The 20,079-nt window shown below is 34.5% G+C and overlaps 1 protein-coding gene across 20 annotated transcripts in view; it reads right to left on the reverse strand.

The window, feature by feature from the left end:
* Nucleotides 1-20,079, reverse strand: part of CDC42BPA (CDC42 binding protein kinase alpha) — a 323,893-nt gene that overhangs the window by 113,544 nt on the left and 190,270 nt on the right. For 17 of the 20 annotated variants that reach the window (XM_055371555.2, XM_019031344.4, XM_055371627.2 and 14 more), the window contains exons 12-14: nt 16,432-16,565; nt 9,284-9,526; nt 8,922-9,032 (exon numbers count right to left, since the gene is read on the reverse strand). In XM_055371555.2, the coding sequence (XP_055227530.1) occupies nt 8,922-9,032; nt 9,284-9,526; nt 16,432-16,565 (488 nt within the window). The remainder of the gene's footprint in view (nt 1-8,921; nt 9,033-9,283; nt 9,527-16,431; nt 16,566-20,079) is intronic. The other 3 variants (XM_055371684.2, XM_055371673.2, XM_055371619.2) reach the window with 1 other exon arrangement.

Here is a 20,079-nt window from a genome sequence, read left to right on the forward strand (position 1 = left end):
GGATAACAGTGAGAAACTTCTGATTTATATGAGAAATCTACAAGTCTTGAAACAAAGTATTTAAAAGGGAAGATTAAATGTACATATTCAATATTTTTCATGTTATCTTCCACATAATTCTAATTAAAAGTTCTTTACAAATGTGTAGAAGCGCTTGGAGACATGTTTCTACTCCGTGGATAAGAATAAACTGGTAAAAATGTCAAAGAAAATACCAAGGGGTGCATGGGAAAATATACTTTTCAAATATTAAAACATACTATAACTCTTTACTAAAGTATCACTATGACAGATCTGCTCCCCGAAATAATTTAATATATGAGACATCTTCAGTCATTGGGTAAGGCAATGATTAATAAATGAAATTGGAATCACCAGCTAGCAATAAAATAACAAAAATCAATCTCATGTCATACCATTTAGCAAAACAAACTCCTAATAGATTAAACAGTTAATTATTTTTAGACCCAACAAACATCCAAAAGAAAGCGGAATTAAGTACTTATCAAAACTCTGAGAGGAGAAGGACAAGCCAAGCTTTGAAGCGACAGAAGAAACACTGAGAAAAACCAACAAATCTTCTGTAATTTTAAAAAGAAACAAGATCAAAATTAAGGGATACATGATAAATTGGTTAAATAGTTGCTGAAAATACTTCAAAAAGTAAAATTTTTACTGTGCAGAGAGTTTTATGAATTGATAAGAAAAACGTTAAGACTACTAAATTAAATTAGCAAATAAAGAGAGAATTTACGAACAGAAAATATGATTAATAAAACAATCCACTAATAAACCAAGAAATAAGAGGTACAACTTTTTTGGCCTCTCATATTTGCAAAGATTTGTGGGACTTATCACATAAATTAGCCTTAAAATAATCGCTAACTTCGTTTCTAGGTGGCTGTTCTAAGAAAATGATACAGAAAAAGCAGTGCATAAAGGTGTTTTTGGCAATTATAATACTGCAAAGAATTTTTAAAGGTAACAATAGAAAATTGGTTATGCGGATAGTCTTCTTGAATTATTTATAATCACTAAAATTATGTTTGTGATAATTTTGTAATAACAAATAGAAATAACTAGGTATGTGAAAATTCATCTTGAACTACTTAAAATCATTAAAATTATGTTTGTGACAATTTGGTAATGAAAGTAAAAATGCTTATTACACTATTAAGTGAAAAATGTAAGTGTATGGGTTGAACTGTGTTACCCTCAAATTCCTATGTTGAAGCCCTAACCACCAGTACTTCAGAATGTAACCTTATTTTAAAATATGGTTTTAAGAGGTAAATCGAATCAAAATGGTAAGGCACACCCCTAATTCATTAAGACTGCGTCCTTATAAAAGGAGAAATCTGGACACAGACACACAGGGAGAACTCCATGTGAACATGAAAGCAGAGATCAGGGTGATGTATCTTACAAGCCAAGCAATACCAAAGACTGTCAGCATGCCACCAGAAGCCAACCATACCAGTATCTTGATTTTGAACTTCTAGCCTCCAAAACTGAGACAGTTCTGTGTTTTAAGCCACCCAGTGTGTGGTACTTCGCAACAGCATCCCCAACAAACTAACACAATAGGGAAAAAAAAATACCTCTAGTAACATCACAGCATCATATATAACAACTTAAAAGTTTTCTTTAAAAATTGTTTTTATTGAAATGTGATTCACATATCATACAAATCACTCATTTAAAAGTGTAAAACTCAATTATCTTGTTATACTGCAATAATAGTTTTTAAGTGGTAAAACAACATACAACAAAATTTTCCATTTTAACCATTCTACATGCACAATTCAATGGCATTAATTACATTTGTAATGCTGTATAAATATCACCAGTATCTATTTCCAAAAATTTTTCATCATTCCAACAAAAAATTCTGTAACCATTAAGAATTAACTCTCTGTTCCCCACTCCACCCAAACCCTTGTAACCTCTATTCTACTTTGTATCTGTGAATTTGCCTATTCTCTTTTTTTTTTTTTTTTTGAGACAGGGTCTCACTCTGTTGTCCAGGCTGGAGTACACTGGCACAGTCATGACTCACTGCAGCCTCGACCTCAAGCAATCCTCCCACCTCAGCCTCCTGAGTAGCTGGGACTACAGGCATCTACCACCGTGCCCAGCTCATTTCTTAATTTTCTGTAGAGATGGGGTCTCACTCTGTTGCCCAGGCTGGTTTTGAACTCCTGGACTCAAGTAATCCTCCTGCTTTGGCCTCCCAAAGTGCTGGGATTACAGTCATGAGCATTGGGCCTGAATTTGCCTATTCTAAATATTTCATATAAGTGGAATCATATAGTATTTGTCCTGTTGTGTCTGGCTTCTTTTACTTAGTACGTTTTTGAGATTCAGCCACGTTGTAGCATGTAACATGACTTCATTCCTTTTCATAGATAAATAATACTCCATTGTATTTATATACCACATTCTCTTTATCCATCTGTTGATGAACACTTGGATTGTTTCCACCTTTTGGCTACTGCAATAATACTTCAATAAACACTTGTGTAAAGCATCTATTAGAGTTCCTATGTTCAAATATTTTGGGTATATACCTAGGAGTGGAATGGCTGGATCATGTGGTAGTTCTGTTTGACTTTTTGAGGAACCACCACATTGTTTTCAAAAGTGGCTACATTATTTTATACTTTCTTTAGCAACATATAAGGGTTCCAATTCTCTACCTTCTTGTTAAGATCTACTTTCTTTTTCTTTCTTTTTAATTTTAGCTATCCCAGTACATATGAAGTGGTATCTCATTTTAGTTTTAATTTGAATTCCCCTAGTGATTAGTAATGTTGAGCATTTTTTAATTTGCTTATTGACCATTTATATATATCTTCTCTGGAGAAATGTCTATTCAAGTCTTTTGCCCATTTTTTGATTGAGTTGTCTTTCTGTTGTTGAGCTGTAGTTCTTCATATAATCTGGATATTAAATTGTTATCACATATATGATTTGCAAATATTTTCTTGCATTCCTTAAGCTGTCTTTTTACTTTCTTAATAATGTCCTTTGATACCATACAAATTAAGTTTTAATTTTGATAAAGCCCAATTTATACTTTTTTTGTTATTTATGCATCTATATTAATAAGAAACGTTGGTCTGTAATTTTGTGATTTTTTTGTCTGGCTCTGGTATTCAGGGTAATGCCAGCTTCACAGAATCAGTTAGGAAGTGTTTCCTCCTCTTCTGTTTTAAAAAGAGTTTGAGAAGGATTGGTGTTAATTCTTCTTTCAGTATTATTTCTAAGAATCCATTATCAAATCCAAGGTCTCTTGAGTTTTATAGTTGTAGCTTTAAGATTTCAGTTGCTGATCCAATTTGAGTTAATTTGTATAACTGGTGTGATGCAGGTGACCAATTTCATTCTTTTGTAGGTTAATATTCAGTTGTCCCAAAACTTCTGTAGAAACTATTCTTTCCCCATTGAATGGACTTAGTACATTTGTCAAAAATTAATTGGCCATAGATACATGCATTTATTTCTGTATTAATTATATTTTATTGGTATGTATGTCTATCCTTATGACAGTACCACATTGTTTTGATTACTGTAACTTTGTAGTAAGTTCTGAAGTATGAGTCCTCCAACTTTGTCCTTTTTTTATGATTGTTTTGGCTGTCCAGGTCCTTTGCAATTCCATATGAATTTGAGGATCAGCTTTTTATTTCTGCAAAAAAGACTTTGAATTTTGATAGGGACTGAATTGAAGCTGTACATAACTTTAGGCAGTAGTACTGCATCTTAACAATATTAAATCCCACTATTCATAAACATGAGATGTCTTTCCATTTATTTAGATTTTCTTTAATTCCTTTCAGCAATGTTTTGTCATTTTTAGTTGGTTAAATGTGTCCCAAGGGATTTTATTCTTTTAGATGCAATTGTTAAGTGGAATTGCTTTCTTAACATTCTTTGCAGACTGTTCGTTGCTGGCTTATAGAAACACAACTGATCGCTGTGTTGATCTTGCAGCCTGGAACTTGGGTGAATTTATTTTAAGCTCAAGTCTCAAGTACCTTTCTTTTTGAGACAGGGTCTCACTCTGTCACCCAGGCTGGAATGCAGTGGCCCAATCATGGCTCACTGAAGTCTCGACCTCCGAAGTCTCAGGTGATCCTCCTGCCTCAGCCCCCGGAGTAGCTGGGACGACAGGTGCCTTCTCAAAAAAGAGTTTGGGAAGGATTGGTGTTAATTTTTCTTTAAGTGTTTGGTTCAATTCAGCAGTGAAGTGGTGTGGTCTTGGACTTCTCTTTGTCAGAAGGTGGCCTGTCTTTTTTTAACAAGCCGCTGGAGTGGGGTTGTGGAGTGCGGGAGGGTCTGTCAGAAGGTTTTTGATTACTGATTCAATGTCTTTACTTGTTATAGGTCTGCAGAGATTTTCTATTTTGCCATGAGTCATACTGGGTTATTTGTATCCTTCTAAGAATTTGTCCATTTCATCTAGGTTATCTACTCTGTTGGCATACAGTTGTTCCTCTTATAATTCTTTTGTTTTCTGTTGGTCAGTAATAAAATTTTCCCTTATACTTCTGATTTCAGTTATTTGCAACATCTCTCTCTCTTTAGCTCTTTTTATTGGGAAGGGGTCAGTCTAATTAAAGGTTGTCAATTTTGCTGACTTCTAACCAACTAACTTTTTGTTTTATTGATTCTATTATTTTCTAGTCTTTATTTTATTTAGCTGTGCTCTAATCTTTATTATTTCATTCCTTCTGCTATCTTTGAATTCAGTTTGCTCTTCTTTTTCTAGTACCTTAAGATATAAAGTTTTTTTATATCTGATTTTTACTTTCTTCCCTTTTAGTCCTTCCTTTTAATACAGGCATTTATAGTTACAAATTTCTCTCTTGAGCACTGCCTTTATGGCATCTGTAAGTTCTGGTGTATTGTACTTTCATTTTCATTCATGTATTTTCTAATTTCCCTGGTGATTTATTCTTTGACCTATGGTTGCTTAAGAGTGTGTTCATTAATTTCCACATATTTTTGAGCATTCCAGGTTTTTTTTTTCCCTGTAATTGATTTCTAGCTCCATTCCATTGTGGTTGGAGATGATACCTCATACGACTTCAATCTTCTTCCATTTACTAAAATGTTTTTTGGCCCAACATACGGTCCATCCTGGAGAATCTGCCATGTGTACTTTAAAAGAATGTATATTTTGCTGTTGTTGGGTGAAAAGTTCTATACATGGTTGTCTCTCAGTATCCATAGAGCACTGATTCCAGGACCCTACTTGAATACCTAAAATCCATGGATGCTCAAGTCTCATATATACAATGGTACAGTGTTTGCATACAACCTACACACATCCTCCCATATACTTTAAATCACCTCTAGATTACAGTCACATATTGCTAAACGACAGGGATATATTCTGAGAAATGCATCTCATTAGGTGATTTTGTCCTTGTGTGAACATAAATTGTACTTCCACAAACCTAGATGGTACAGCCTACTACACACCTAGGCTACAGGGTATAGCCTATTGCTCCCAGGTTACAAACCTGTACAGTATGGTACTGTCCTGAATACTGCAGGGAACTGTAACACAATAGTAAACACTTGTGTCTCTAAATATAGAAAAGATACAGTAAAAACATCATATAAAAGATAAAAAAGGTATGTCGCATATAAATATGGTATAAAAGTAAGGTATAAAAAATAAAAAACGGTATGTCATATAGAGCACTATGAATGGAACTTAACAGGACTGGAAATTGGCCTGGATGAGTTAGTGACTGGTGAGTGAACATGAAGGCCTAGGACATTACTGTACACTACTGGAAACCTGATAAACACTTTATACTTAGGCTACACTATTTTTAAAATTTTACTTATCCAATAAAAAACTTGGCTTACTATACCTTTATAAGCTATTTACTATTTTAAAACTTTCTGAACTCTTCTGTAGTAACACTTAAAATACAAACACATTGTACAGATGTACAAAAATGTATCTTTTTTTTTGAGACAGAGTCTCACTCTGTCACCCAGGCTGGAGTGCAGTGACTCAATCTCAGCTTACTGCAATCTCTGCCTCCCAGGTCCAGGCGATTCTCGTGCCTCAGCCACCAGAGTAGCTGGGATTACAGGCATGCACCACCACGTTCAGCTAATTTTTGGATTTTTAGTAGAGACGGGGTTTCACTATGTTGGCCAGGCTGGTCTCGAACTCCTGGCCTCCAGTGATCCACCTACCTCAGCCTCCCAAAGTGCTGGGATTACAGGTGTGAGCCACCGCACCTGGCTATCTTTCTTTATATCCGTTTTCTATAAGCTTTTTTCTATTTGTAAAATTTTTATTTGTTTTACTTTTGAAACGTTTTTGTTAAAAATTAAGACACAAACACACACATTAATATAGGGTTTACACAGGGTCAAGATCATCAAGACGTTACTAGATGATAGGAATTTTTCCAACTCCGTTATACTCTTAAGGGACCATTGTTGTATATGCAGTCTGTGGCTGATCAAAACGTCACGATCTCTACTTACAATACCTAATGTGATATAAATGCTATATAAGTAGGTTTTACATTTGGAACAATGACAAGAAAAATCATCTGTACATGTTCGGTACAAATGCACCCATCTAATTTTCTTCCTCCAAATATTTTTGATCCATGGTTGGTTGAATCCACGAATGCAGAACTCATGGATATGAAGGGCTGACTCTGTATCTGTTAGGTCTAGTTGGTTATAGTGGTGTTCACAACCTCAATATCCTTATTGATCTTGTGTGCATATGTTCTATCCATTATTAGAAGTGCGCGATATTGAAGTCCTTAACTCTTTTTGTAGGGCTATTTCTCTCTTTAAGTCTGTCAAAAGTATTCTCAATGAAGTGAAGATTCCTACAATCTTTAAAAGGGCCAAAATATGTTTTAACCCTTTACTACATGCCAGGTTCTGGCCTATACATGTTAAATGCATTAACTTATTTACTAGGTAGGTGTTATATTATCTCAAATTTCTAAATGACACAGAGATGTGTTTGGCAAGTAGGTAAACATGATACAGAGTTTCCAATGAAGTAATGTTTATTGTAGAAAAAAATAAAAAGCAAACCATTAGATAAATCATGTGAATGAAAGTTAGAAAACCTGGGTTTACATTGTACTCTATCACTTATGACTAAAATATTTAACTCTTCTGACCCTCAATTTTCTCAAATAAAAATAATGCCTAAGATTTCTTCCAGTTTGTACTTTATTATTCTTATCATCCAAAGCACCCAGAATAGTGCTGGAAACAAAGCAGGCCCTGACTGAAAAGTATCTGGGATGGTGATGTAATTACTTCTACATACTAATCCTGCTCTAGAGGTATATAGAAGACACATCTCTACTTCGTAAAGCTAACCAGGACTATGAATTCATGATGAACTAAAACTCCCAAAACAAAAACAAGAATAAAATCAAGAGTTTATATTTCTATTTACAGCAAAGGAATTTGACTTGCAACCACTGAAATTCAATTGTCAGACAAAGTAAGCTCTGACCAATTCTACCACATGATTCATTCATTAACTTAACAGGTTTATTAAACAAGTATTAAATATCTGGTCCTTTGCCAGGGCCAAATTAACAATATAACTGTCTGTGTTTTCAATAAGCTAGGTCACAGTTTAGTTGGAAATATACAGATTTGCAAATAAATAATTACAATAAGAACTAAGCTACAGGTATTAACAGAATTCCAAGAAGCAGTACAGGAGTATGTAGATTTTAAGGAGTATGATTCTTACATGTTATGGATAATTAGACACTAGACTAAGCATGGTCCTAAAAGAAGTAGGTGAAATGGGGGCTGACAGATATAGCAGAGAAAACAGGATGGAAAAAGTTTCCAGTCAAAAAAGATAAAAGGCAGATACCACATTCAGACTATTACTTAGTATGGTAAAAATATCACGTCAATTTGATCTTAATTCACTCACTGTAATATACATAATACTATTATACTAACAGTTACTGAACACTTACAATGTGTCAGCTTACAAATGTATGTATGTACTCGTCACATGAAATAGTTTTATAGAGGAGAAAATTAAAGTATAATGAGGTTAAATGTTGTTTTGTTTTGTTTAAGATGGAGTTTTGCTCTTGCCCAGGCTGGAGTGCAATAGTGTGATCTAGGCTCACTGCAACCTCCACTGCCCAGGTTCAAGCAATTCTCCTGCCTCAGCCTCCTCAGTAGCTGGGATTACAGGCGTGCGCATCATGCCTGGCTAATTTTGTATTTTTAGTAGAGATGGGGTTTCGCCATGTTGGTCAGGCTGGTCTCGAACTCCTGACCTCAAGTGATCTGCCCATCCCGGCCTCCCAAAGTGCTGGGATTACAGGCGTGAGCCACTGTGCCCGGCCCCATAATGTTCTGTCCAATGTTACATGTTACACAGCAAGTAACTGGTGAAAGCAAGAAGTTAAGAATAGGTAGTCTGACTCCAGAACGGCTCAAGAATTTCCCTTGCAAAGCACCTTCTGCTGAGATGTTTTAGACTATGCCCATTATCATCTTATCCTAACAGACACAAGTGTCTGCAAAGCTACCCCTGAGCTTCTCCTGAGTCATTTATGAGATATACAGAGGGTCTGGATATCTAACCATGACTCCCATGCAGATTACCAGTACATCTTGTGTAGGTCTTCATAAACATTCTAACTCCTTCCTGATAGATTCATATTTCCACTAAACATAGTCCTCCATTTTCTTCAGCATAATTAAGAAATCTGTATTAGCTTCCTACTGGTAAGAACGAGAATTATGAATACTAGGTTTGAAGAAAGGCTAGTTTTCACTGCACACCGAATACAGTATATAAGCTAACACCCCTAACAAGCCTAAAGAGAAGAAAATTTATTGAGCTTCATAAATGTGAAGTCAAAAGATACCTTCAGTCCCTCCAATTCATTTTCCAGTTGCTTAGAATAGTGCTCACTCTGTTCACGTAGCTTCCTGTCTTTAGATGCTTCAGCAGCTAGAGCTTCTGTATGAACTTCCAGCTTTAAAACAGAATGAAAAATGCAGATTTCATGGTTATAATTTTTCTCCAAACAAAACATTTATCCCAATGAGAATTTACCTTGTAACAAGAAGATAATTCAAATGTTTAAATCCATATTAAATAATATTAACAAACTATAAAAATAACTTTAAAAATATTAAAGAAAAAATTATATATTATATTACTAGTCTCAAAAAGCAGCTTTAATCACTATCCCATGGGCACTACAAAATTTGCCTGACTACTAACCTCTTTTTTGGCTCTTTCTGTTCTGCGCAGTTCTTGCCTTAAGCTTTCAACTTTTTGCATCACCAGGTCCACCTCTTCTTCCTTATCTCGGACATGGCGAGCAAGTTTCTGTTTTTGGGTGTGCAATTCTGTTAGCCGCTCATTGATCTCCATGAATTCCTGCATGGCCAGTTTCCTCTGACAGTGTGCGTCTTTCAGCTCTTTGGATTGGTTTTTTAATCGCTCACTAGCCTGGACTAGTTCCTACAGTTTTGTAAAAAGAATATAAGTTACCAATTCTGCAACCTAGAGACCAAATTTGGCCATCAGAATAGCTATTATTAAGTCAAGAAGAGCCAAAATTATTCACCTTAGGACAAATTAAAAGAAATAAACTACTTCTGAACAGATATTAACGGCATGGTGTCCTGATATAGTCTCAATTCCTTATGCTAATACAGTAAATGCACAGGAGCTGCTGATTTAACCTTATAGTACCTTAGTTTCCACAAATGAGGAAAAAGTTTAGGAATAAACGATATGATGGTCAAAATAAATATTTGTGAAATTTAATAAATATTTGTGAGGTTGTTTTCATAAAAAACAAGTGTTGCCCTTGACATGGAGGATACGCCTCAAGCCAGAAGCAAGGAGATAGAAACTAAACCGGAGACTCCCTAATTAAAATGAGAAACTTAGAGGAGAGCTAAAGTGGACTCAGGGCAGTACCACTACCTGCCTCCCAGCAAAAGGAAATGCAAATTTTCTTAGGGGGAAAGAAGTGCAATGAAATCTGAATTTTTCACATATTAAGAACAAACAAGAATGAGCTCACAACCACAGATTCCAAAATACTCAAAGAACAAAGCACCACAATCAAACAACAAAAACAATAAAAATAAACATCAAAGGTATCTTGGTATTAAAATCATTAGATATCAACACAAAATTGCTACATATGAAACATTTCAAGGAATAAACGATGAAATAATAAAAACGAAAAAATGACAAAAGGCTATTAAAAATGACCAAGATTTATAGAAGAACTGTATGGAACATTTAGAAATAGAAAACATAAGGCCAGGCACAGTTGCTCTCATCTATAATCCCAGCACTTTGGGAGGCTGAGGCAGGAGGATTGCTTGAGCCAAGAAGTTCAACATCAGCCTAGGCGACATTGTGAGACCTTACCTCTACAAAAAATAACAATGTAAAAAAAAAAAAAAAGGCCAGGTGTGGTAGTATGCACCTATAGTCGTAGCTACTAAGGTGGGAAGATGACTTGAGCCTGGGAGGCTGAGGCTGCAGGGAGCTGAGATCACTCCATTGCACTCTAGCTTGGGCAATACAGTGAGACTCCAACTCAAAAAAAAAAAAAAAAAAAGGAAAAGAAAAGAAATGAAAAAACATAAATGTTAAAATTAAAGACATGCATCCATCACCACAGGAAGCTCTACATTTATGAATCAAGAAAAAATTTTAAAAACCCAAACCAGAAGTGTTCAAAAAACGACGCTGGCTAACACCAAAGAGAAATAAAAGACCGTAAAGAAATCAGAGGGAAAGAAAGACAAATCACCTATTCCCCATCCTCAAATAAGGCGGGGAGGAGGAAAATTAGACTAAGAACAGACACTGAAGAAGTAACAACAGCAACAGAAACAGGGTAAAATATTTTCAAAGATATGAGAAGATAATTAAAATTATATACCCCCAAAATTACTTTTCAAGTCTGAGGCTTCATATAAACAAAACTGACAGAGCTTACCATAATCAGATCTGCACTAAAGGAACCAGTAAAGCTTTATTTCAGGGAAAAAAAAAAAGATTTTAGAGATCTAATGCAAGAGAAATGAAGAGCTAATAAAATGGTTAACATGAATGTGAATGTAAACAAATGTGTATATAAGATTATACTATAAAAATGTTAACTTTGTACAGTAAACAAAAGATAACAGCTAAAATACTGGCCAATAACAACACATAAAGAAAGCTGTAAAGAGGTAATACAGCTTGAATAATCCAAAAAATTTGAAATCTGAAATGTTTCAAAATCCAAAACATTTTGAGTGCCAATATGATGTTCAAAGGAAATGCTCACTGGAGCATTTCAGATTTTGGATTTTCAGTTTAGAAATACTCAACTGGTATAATGCAAATATTCCAAAATCCAAATGCTGGTCCCAAGCATTTCAGATAAGGGATACTCAATCTGTAAAATTAAACGTCTTTAAATTGTTTGTGGGAAATAGTTTTAGGATATTTAACTTAAACTTAAACTTGGTTAATACACATAGTAGAAGCCAAGAGTAACCACCAAAAGACTAGATAGAGAGTAAACTAAAATGTCAACAACAACAACAACAACAAATTTCAGTGAAGAAGAAATAAATGATTTTTCAAACAAAAAAAGTTCTGGGGACTGCTGCACAAGAATGTAAATACACTTAACATTACTTAACTGTGCACTTGAAAATTGTTTAGATGGTAATTTTATGTTATACGTATTTTACCACAGTTAAAAACTTTTGAGAAGGGAAGAAAGGAAATAAAAAGCAGCATGCAAAAATCATGACAAACAGAAGAAAAGATAGTAGAAACACATCCATATACATTAGTAACCAGTTAAAGGCCATCTATTATACTGGATTAAGAAACGAAATCTTGACTTCAGTAGAAAAAGTATTACTAAGGATAAGGAATATCACTACATAATGATAAAATTCAGTACACTAAGAAGAAATATTATCCTAAACTTTTGTGCCTTCTATAAGAGAGTCTCAAAATCATTAAAAAGAAACTGTTAGAACTTCAGAGAAAAATTGGTAAACATCACTATAATGAAAAATTTTAATTTCTTAGTCATTAACAGATAAACCAAGTAGGCAAAAAAAATAGTGAATATAAAGACGATCTGAAAAGCTTCATACACAGAAGCTTGCTCTCTAAATTGGAACACGAACTATTTTCAAGAACACACATTGAATGTTTTAAAAATGGAACAGGCTACGCCATGAAGCAAGTCTCAGTAGATTTCAAAGAACAGATACCACGCAGAGCAAGTTCTGTAATGACACTGCAACTAAATTAGAAGTCAACAAAAAAAGATGAAACTCCATATATTGAAAATTTTAAAAGATACTTATAAATAACTCATTGGTCCGTGAGAAAAAGCAGCAATGCAATTCAACTCTTTCTATGGACCAGTATAATCTGAATATCAAAAAAAAGAAAAGAGAGGAAAAAAAAACACACCAATCTCACTTATAAAAAACAGTGAAAATCCTTTTTAAAAATTAGTAAATCAGTTCCAGTGATATATAAAGTAGATATGCATGAAGTCTGGAGCTAAACTCCTTGTGCTGAAAATCTAGCTCCACCACTTTCTATTTCTATGACCTTGAGCAAGTGAACTAACTTCTCTGTGCTTGGTCTCACCATTCATAAAATGAGAATAACACCTAACTCATGGGGCTGTGATGGAGATTAAATAATTTAATATATGTAAAACATTCACAACAGTGCTATTAGAACAGATATTTGCTACATAAATGTTATCTATACTATCACAGTATTATAAGAAATTTGGGCTTAACCCAGAAATATAACAGTGGCTTAATATTAGAAAAAGTCTACAAATGTAGTTCACCACACCAACTTATTAAAGGACAAGAATCATATAATCATATCAATAGAGCACAGAAGGGCACATTTAATAAAGTCAGTACCCATTCTAAATAAAAAGCTATTAATAAAATAGGAATAGAAGGTAACTTCTTTAACCTGATAAAAATTATTTATTAAAAACTTACAGCAAACATTATTAGCGATGAAATATCAGAGGCAATTTCTTTAAAATCGGGGAACAAGATGGGGATGCCTGCTATTATCATTTCTAGTCAACACTGTACTGAGGTTCTAGCTAATACAGTCAAACAAGAAAAGAAATGAAAGTCTTTTCTGTATGAAATTTTATGGAAGAACATTTTAAAAGAACTTTAAATATATGGAGAGATATCATGTTTACAAATAAAAAGACTTTAGGAATGCAGAGAAACTTTTATGTTTTTGCAGCTGGTCCCTTTTGAACAAATTTTACCGAAACCTGGGCTAAATGAAAGTCTTAAAAAGTAACTTATAACTGATTTAGTAGTGAGAAAACTAAGAGATTTACCTTCTGGAGGTTATGTGTTTACATTTCAAGGTGGGGTGGGAGAGAGTAGGAGCCTGGACCAAGGGGGCTTCCTTTGACGGAGCAGGAGACTCCGGGCTTATATTTCCAGAGGGAATATTTATCTATATTCCAAAGGGTTAGAGAAAGAACCCAAGATCCTTCTCTTTAGATTTCCAAGGAACTCTCTCAGGAGAAAGCAGGAAGCAGTTGCTTCTTTCCTCTATATAAGCACCTGCATAAATGTTTTCAAGGCTCCTCATTCACAACACAGACTCCTTATGTGTAGGGTTTTATCCTGCCAGCTCTCAGGGTATTTCTCTTGGGGTAAGACTTGGCACAGAAGGGAGCCATGTAGTTATTCTTTGCTGTATGTAAGTAATAACAATCTGTTCTATTCTGGAAATCTGTGTGTATATTCAGAAAAATAGTAATAAATACAGATAGTAAGAACTTAAAGACAATATTGTAATGATGTTAATTCTCCCTAAATTGACCTATAAATTCAGTGCATTTTTTTCCCCCTGAGATAGGGTCTTGCTCTGTTGATCAGGCTGGAGTGCAGTGACATGATCATGGCTCACTGCAGCCTCAATCTACCAGGCTCAAGTGAACCTCCTGCCTCAGCATCCTGAGCAGCTGGGATGACAGGTGTGCACCACCCAGCTAATTTTTTTATTTTTTGTAGAGACTGGGTCTCATTCTGTTGTTGCCTAGGCTGGTCTCAAACTCCTGGACTCAAGTGATCCTCCTGCCTCAGCCTCTCAAAAGTGCCAGGATTACAAGCATAAGTCACCATGCCCAGCTGATTAAATGCAATTTTAATCAAAATTCCATCTTCACAGTTTTCAAAAAATAGTTGAGATACAGACCCTAAAATTTTAAAACTTTAAGATAAAAATTTAGGAGAATTTTTTTAAATCTCAGATTTTTTATACAAGACAGCAAATACACTAACCATAAAAATATTGATAAATCTGGCCACAACAAACCTAAGAACGCTTTTTAATAAAAAGATTCCTAAAAGCAAAAAGATAAGCTACTGAGAGATACTTGTAACACATATAACTCACAAAAGATTAGAATGTCCAAATATTTCCAAGAATTCTTATAACCAGTAAGAAAAAAACCCAACAGAAAAATATACAAAAGATATTAAGAAGCATTTCACAAAAGAAATGTAAACGACAATAGACCCATGTGAAGATACTTGACCTCATTACTAATTAGAGAAATGCAAATTAAGACCACAACCAAACATTTTCTAAAACCTAAAATCTCAATTTAGACTAGATTGGCCAAAAGTAATAAATCTGGAAATATGAACACAGGAACTCTACACTACTCGTGGAAATGGAAGTTGGTATGCTAGAAAACAGTTTGGCATTATAAAAAATCAGGATATTTGCTAACCCAATCAAAAAATGGGCAAAGGACCTCAGTGGACATTTCTCTAAGATGACATACAAATTGGTCAATAGGTATATGAAAAAGTATTCAACATCACTAGTCATAAGAGAAGTAAAAATCAAAACCATAACGAGCTGTCACTTCACATCTATTGGAATGGCTATTTTTTTTAAAAGACAAAGGATAACAAGTGTTGGCAAGGAATGTGGAGAAAAATCATTTTCTACTGCCTATAGGATATTAAGCAAATCACTCAAAGTCCTTTATTGGTATAATCTGTTTCTTTTCGTCAGCACTATCATCTTCTCAAAATATATAAAAAGGATTTTTAATACTAAAACATTAAAAATTGGTGACTACCTGTCACTATAAATCTAGCTATCTGATTTTCATCCTCTTTCCAAAGGGTTAGAGAAAGAATCCAAGATCCTTCTCTTTAGATTTCCAAGGAAATCGCTCAGAAGAGTAGAAAGCAGGAAGCATAACGCCGATTATGTTAACTAAATTTGGCTGAGTAATCCTACCAATAAAAATGGTAAACCATTAATATTACTATAATATTATTAAAGCGAATAGAACACTAACAGTTTTAAATGACAAATATTATTAAATTGGCAATGAATTTAAATGGACCTATACAAAAAATTGGTTGAAACTGCATTAAGCAGAAAGTAAAAATGTACTGGTCTATTTCAATCTATTCTTTAATAGCGTTCTCTTTTAGTCCTTTTGATTAGTTTCATCAGCTAAAGGTTATTTGTTTTATTTTTAATTCCCTCCATCTCCTTCCTGGCACCAAGACTTTCAAATCTTCCCCAGGAGGACTTCATTCATTCTATATTATCAGTGCATTATATTAATATATTACATCACTGAATACAACTTATGCTATGCCATAAACTACTGATTTCTTGTTTGCAATGGCTAGTATTAGTCCCAACATTTTTCTATTTGTTAATGAAAGTCACGGTGCTTAGCAGCATGTGGTTCAAGAAAAGTGTTTTCTCTAGTGCTTGAATATTATTTACCTTATTGGGCTGTGTTACAGAGGCTTAGCTATCAATAAATTTTCTTGATGTTTAAAATAATGTTTAAATGTTTCACAAAGTTCTTATGAAAATAACTTTAGCTTATTTACCCCTGCTGCTTTGAAAGATAAAAACTGACATTTAAAACAATTAAATCACCAAATAAACTTTAAATTATAATATTTTAAGAATATTCATATCAGTAAGTTATAATGAAAATATGCCTGTATTTTAAATTTTTTCTATAGATGCTAAACAGTTTCTACTATTTTCTTATTTCTTCATGTTTCTTTTTCAATAACATTCTTTTAATCTAGTCCTTTGACTATTAACTTTCTAAAAGAATAAAAGATTCTGAACTTTCAAGCTTCAATAGTTTCTTAATTACTAGCTACTAACCAAGTAACATACACCAAAATAATCCTAAATTTTTAGACCAACTTTTAAGAAGATAAAATATACTATGTATTATTGTAATTCATTATGAATGCTTTCAGTATTCTTATTATACAAGATTCAAAATAGAGAAAAAGCTTTAATGATCTAGTCACATATTTTACCTTATTTAGATCTTCTCTTTCTTGTTGTAATGTTTTGATTTGTTTTTCATAAGCCTTGATTTGTCTAAAAGCATCATCTAGTTCTTGCCTCACAGCATTAGCTTCTTCAAGTTGCTGTTCCAAATGACTTGATTCTAAAAACGAAAGACAATGTTTCTTTTACTATTTGTATAAAAGCAAATGATTGAACCTAAGGTAAAACAACTAAAATGTTTTTTAAAATTGGTATTTTCAATTTAGTGTTAGATCTGACAGTGTATACCAGTATGACTCTTGACAAATTAAATGCATTATCAGTTCACTGTAAAGATGGTGAATGGCGTATGCCAGTGTGAAGATGTGCAAAAATGCCTTACATACTCATTAGGGAAAAAAAAAAAAGCATGCTTCCAAAAACAGCACCTTCGGAAAAATTAAAAATTTAAAACTAACAAGCAACAATAAAACCAACCAACCAAAAAAAAAAAAGGCAAGTTTTACCGCAGTGTTGGTAAGCATTCTAGTGCTGATGTTAGTCAAATTACCGTATAAGACGGTTTTGATTCTAACAGGGTGGTTCCAAATCACTTGGTCTAGTTTCACCACTGTTTATCTGAAGAATAAACTCTGATTTCTAAAGAGCAAATATCTGAAAAACTCCTGATCTAAATCAATTCTTCTATTTTTCAGATGAAGAAACTCAGGGAGTTGAATAATCTGCCTACAGTGACATTGCAAAATGTGTATCAGAGCTAAGACTAGAGCCCAGGAAATCTTGCACTGACTTTTCCACCTTACAAGGTAATGTTATTAAATAATGTTTAACATTCTCAGATAAGAGGTGCTTTTAAGAAACAACATTATTGATTTTAACCTATGCCTCAAAATGTAATAATTGATAGGAAATGTTCCTGGTATCAAAAGTAAACTAGTAAAGAATTGAAGTCAGTGATACAGAGAAATCTAAACAACATTCATTATCAGTTCTGCTCTGGATATTTTCTGTTCTTTACACATTATTACTCTAAGTCAGCAATACCCAACCTTTTTGGTACCAGGGACCAGTTTTGTGGAAGACAATTTTTCCACAGCCCAGGAGTCCGGGAGATGGTTTCGGGATGAAACTGTTCTACCTCAGATCATCAGGCATTAGTCAGATTCTCATAAGAGGCATGCAACCTAGATCCCTCGCATGAGCAGTTCACAATAGGGTTCACGGTCCCATGAGAATCTAATGCCACTGCTGATCTGACAGGAGGTGGAGCTCAGGCGCTAATGCTCACTCACCTGCCATTCACCTCCTGTTGTGCAGCCCAGTCTGCTGGTACCAGTCTGTCACCCGAGAATTGGGGATCCCTGCTCTAAGTACCATCCCCAGACAAGTGACATGAGCATCCCCTAGGAACTTAGATATGGAGAATCTCAAGCCCCAATCAAGACCTAATGAAGCAGAATCTATACAGTATCCTCAAGTCATTCATTTGTACATTAATGTGTGGGAACCAATGCACAAAGTGTTGTATATTGTTGAGACTGATGCTTTCAATAAATGAAGCAGTGTTAATATGTTAGTCCTATTGGGAAGAGCAATTCACTTGTGTAGATGAATCCGGCAGTCTAAAAATTACTTAAATGTATTAGTGTATCATGCATTGTATAGTTCTACATTCCATAAATAACTGATATCAGTGCAATAAATTGATAGATTTAAAACCTACTTTGAAAGTATAGTTATTAATAGCATAGTTAACTTTTGAAGATGTAAAGTTGTATTAACTGGTTTTCATAGTATCTGAACAGTATCAATTAATGAATGCTTATGTGAAGAAAACTAAAAATCGTAGGGTGTTTAATCTTAATCATGGTGTTTAGCCTTATATTCAGAAAACTGTATTTTATCACTTTATCACATTTTGGCATTTCATATGGGAATATTTCTATTTAAATCAATTTCTTTCAAACACATTTAAATATTTTCTAGTTTAAGTTTTTAACATTTTTAGGATACCAACAATTTCTTTTTTTTCTTTTTTTGAGACGGAGTCTTGCTCTGTCACCCAGGCTGGAGAGCTATGGTGTGATATCGGCTCACTGCAACCTCCGCCTTCCAGGTTCAAGCAATTCTCCTGCCTCAGCCTCCCGAGCAGCTGGGATTACAGACACTCGCCACCACGCCCGGCTAATTCTTGTATTTTTAGTAGAGATGGGGTTTCACCATGTTGACCAGGCTGGTCTCAAACTCCTGACCTCAGGTGATCCGCCCGCCTCAGCCTCCCAAAGTGCTGGGATTACGGGCATGAGCCACTGCCCCTGGCCCGGATTTCAACAATTTCTAAAGTAAATATTAATTTACTTTTGTTATTTCTCATAATTAAGAGTAAAAATGTAGCCTGTAAGGCAGCTGACTTCTGTCACTTCCTGGTTCATTTTAATCAAATCTTATGGTTAAGGAAAATCAATTTAGAGTAGCAATATGGTACATTTAGTAATCCATTCTGAGCACACTTTCTTTCTTCTACTTTTGAAGTGTTTTTCTCTAACATGTTGTTTTTTCAGAAATTATTGTTACTGACTTATTTCAACAGCTCTGAGAAACAAAAAATTCAGTATTTCATAAAATTTCTCTATCATATAAAGTTTATAACAGATGATATCACAGGGGATAGCTTCTAAAAGCTTTAAGGATATTTTTACTGATTTGTTTCAATATAGTGTTAATTTTAGTTTTCACCACAGCCATTTCATTCTGGCTGCTTTGCAATGGAGTTGTTAGAGAAATATATGTCAAATTTCCCTGTTTTATATTTCAGACACTTTTCAAAAGTGAAAAAAGCTCAAAACATTCATTTAAACAACAGCATGTGAATTATGTGAAATAAAAAATAATGTACTAGATTAAGAAGTGTTGGAAAAGATAACCCCTCCCCTAATATTTAATAAAATCCTCCATTATGGAGAGAAACACAGCACTTGTAATTTGGAAAACACAGAATGTTGCATTCCCAAAAGATGAAAACCCCATATCACGAAAAATCCAGAATGCTCTGAACTTTGGTCAAATACTATAAAATGAGTAAGGCAGCAGAGCCTTTACTTTCACTACAACAAATAGCAAATATGGCTATAATTCTGAAAGAAATCCAGAGACTATTATAAATATCCAACACAATTAGCCATGACATTTAGATAAAGTTGTTAAAAACTAATTATAGTGAACAAATAGAAAAAGCTGTACTAGTCCGGGCACCATGGTTCATGCCTGTAATCCTAGCACTTTGGGAGGCCGAGGCTGGCAGATCACCTTAGGTCAGGGGTTCAAGACCAGCCCGGCTAACATGGTGAAACCCCATCTCTACTAGTATTACAACAATTAGCCAGGTGTGGCACACACCTATAAACTCAGCTACTCGAGAAGGGCTGAGGCAGGAGAATCACTTGAACCTAGGAGGCGGAGGCTGCAGTGAGCCAAGATTGCATCGCTGCACTCCAGCCTGGGTGACAGAATGAGACTCTGTCTCAAAAGAAAAAGCAGTACTACGAAACTGGGTTAGCTGATACCAACTAAATGGTTCTTAGCTCACGGGTGCTATTTAGGACTATAAAATTCAACTTGTTAGTAATGAGGACTTAATGAAGGCATCATACATATGGGGTTACTTTCTTGGCACT

This window comes from Gorilla gorilla, chromosome 1 (assembly GCF_029281585.2).
Source record: "Gorilla gorilla gorilla isolate KB3781 chromosome 1, NHGRI_mGorGor1-v2.1_pri, whole genome shotgun sequence".
Lineage (NCBI taxonomy): Eukaryota > Metazoa > Chordata > Mammalia > Primates > Hominidae > Gorilla > Gorilla gorilla.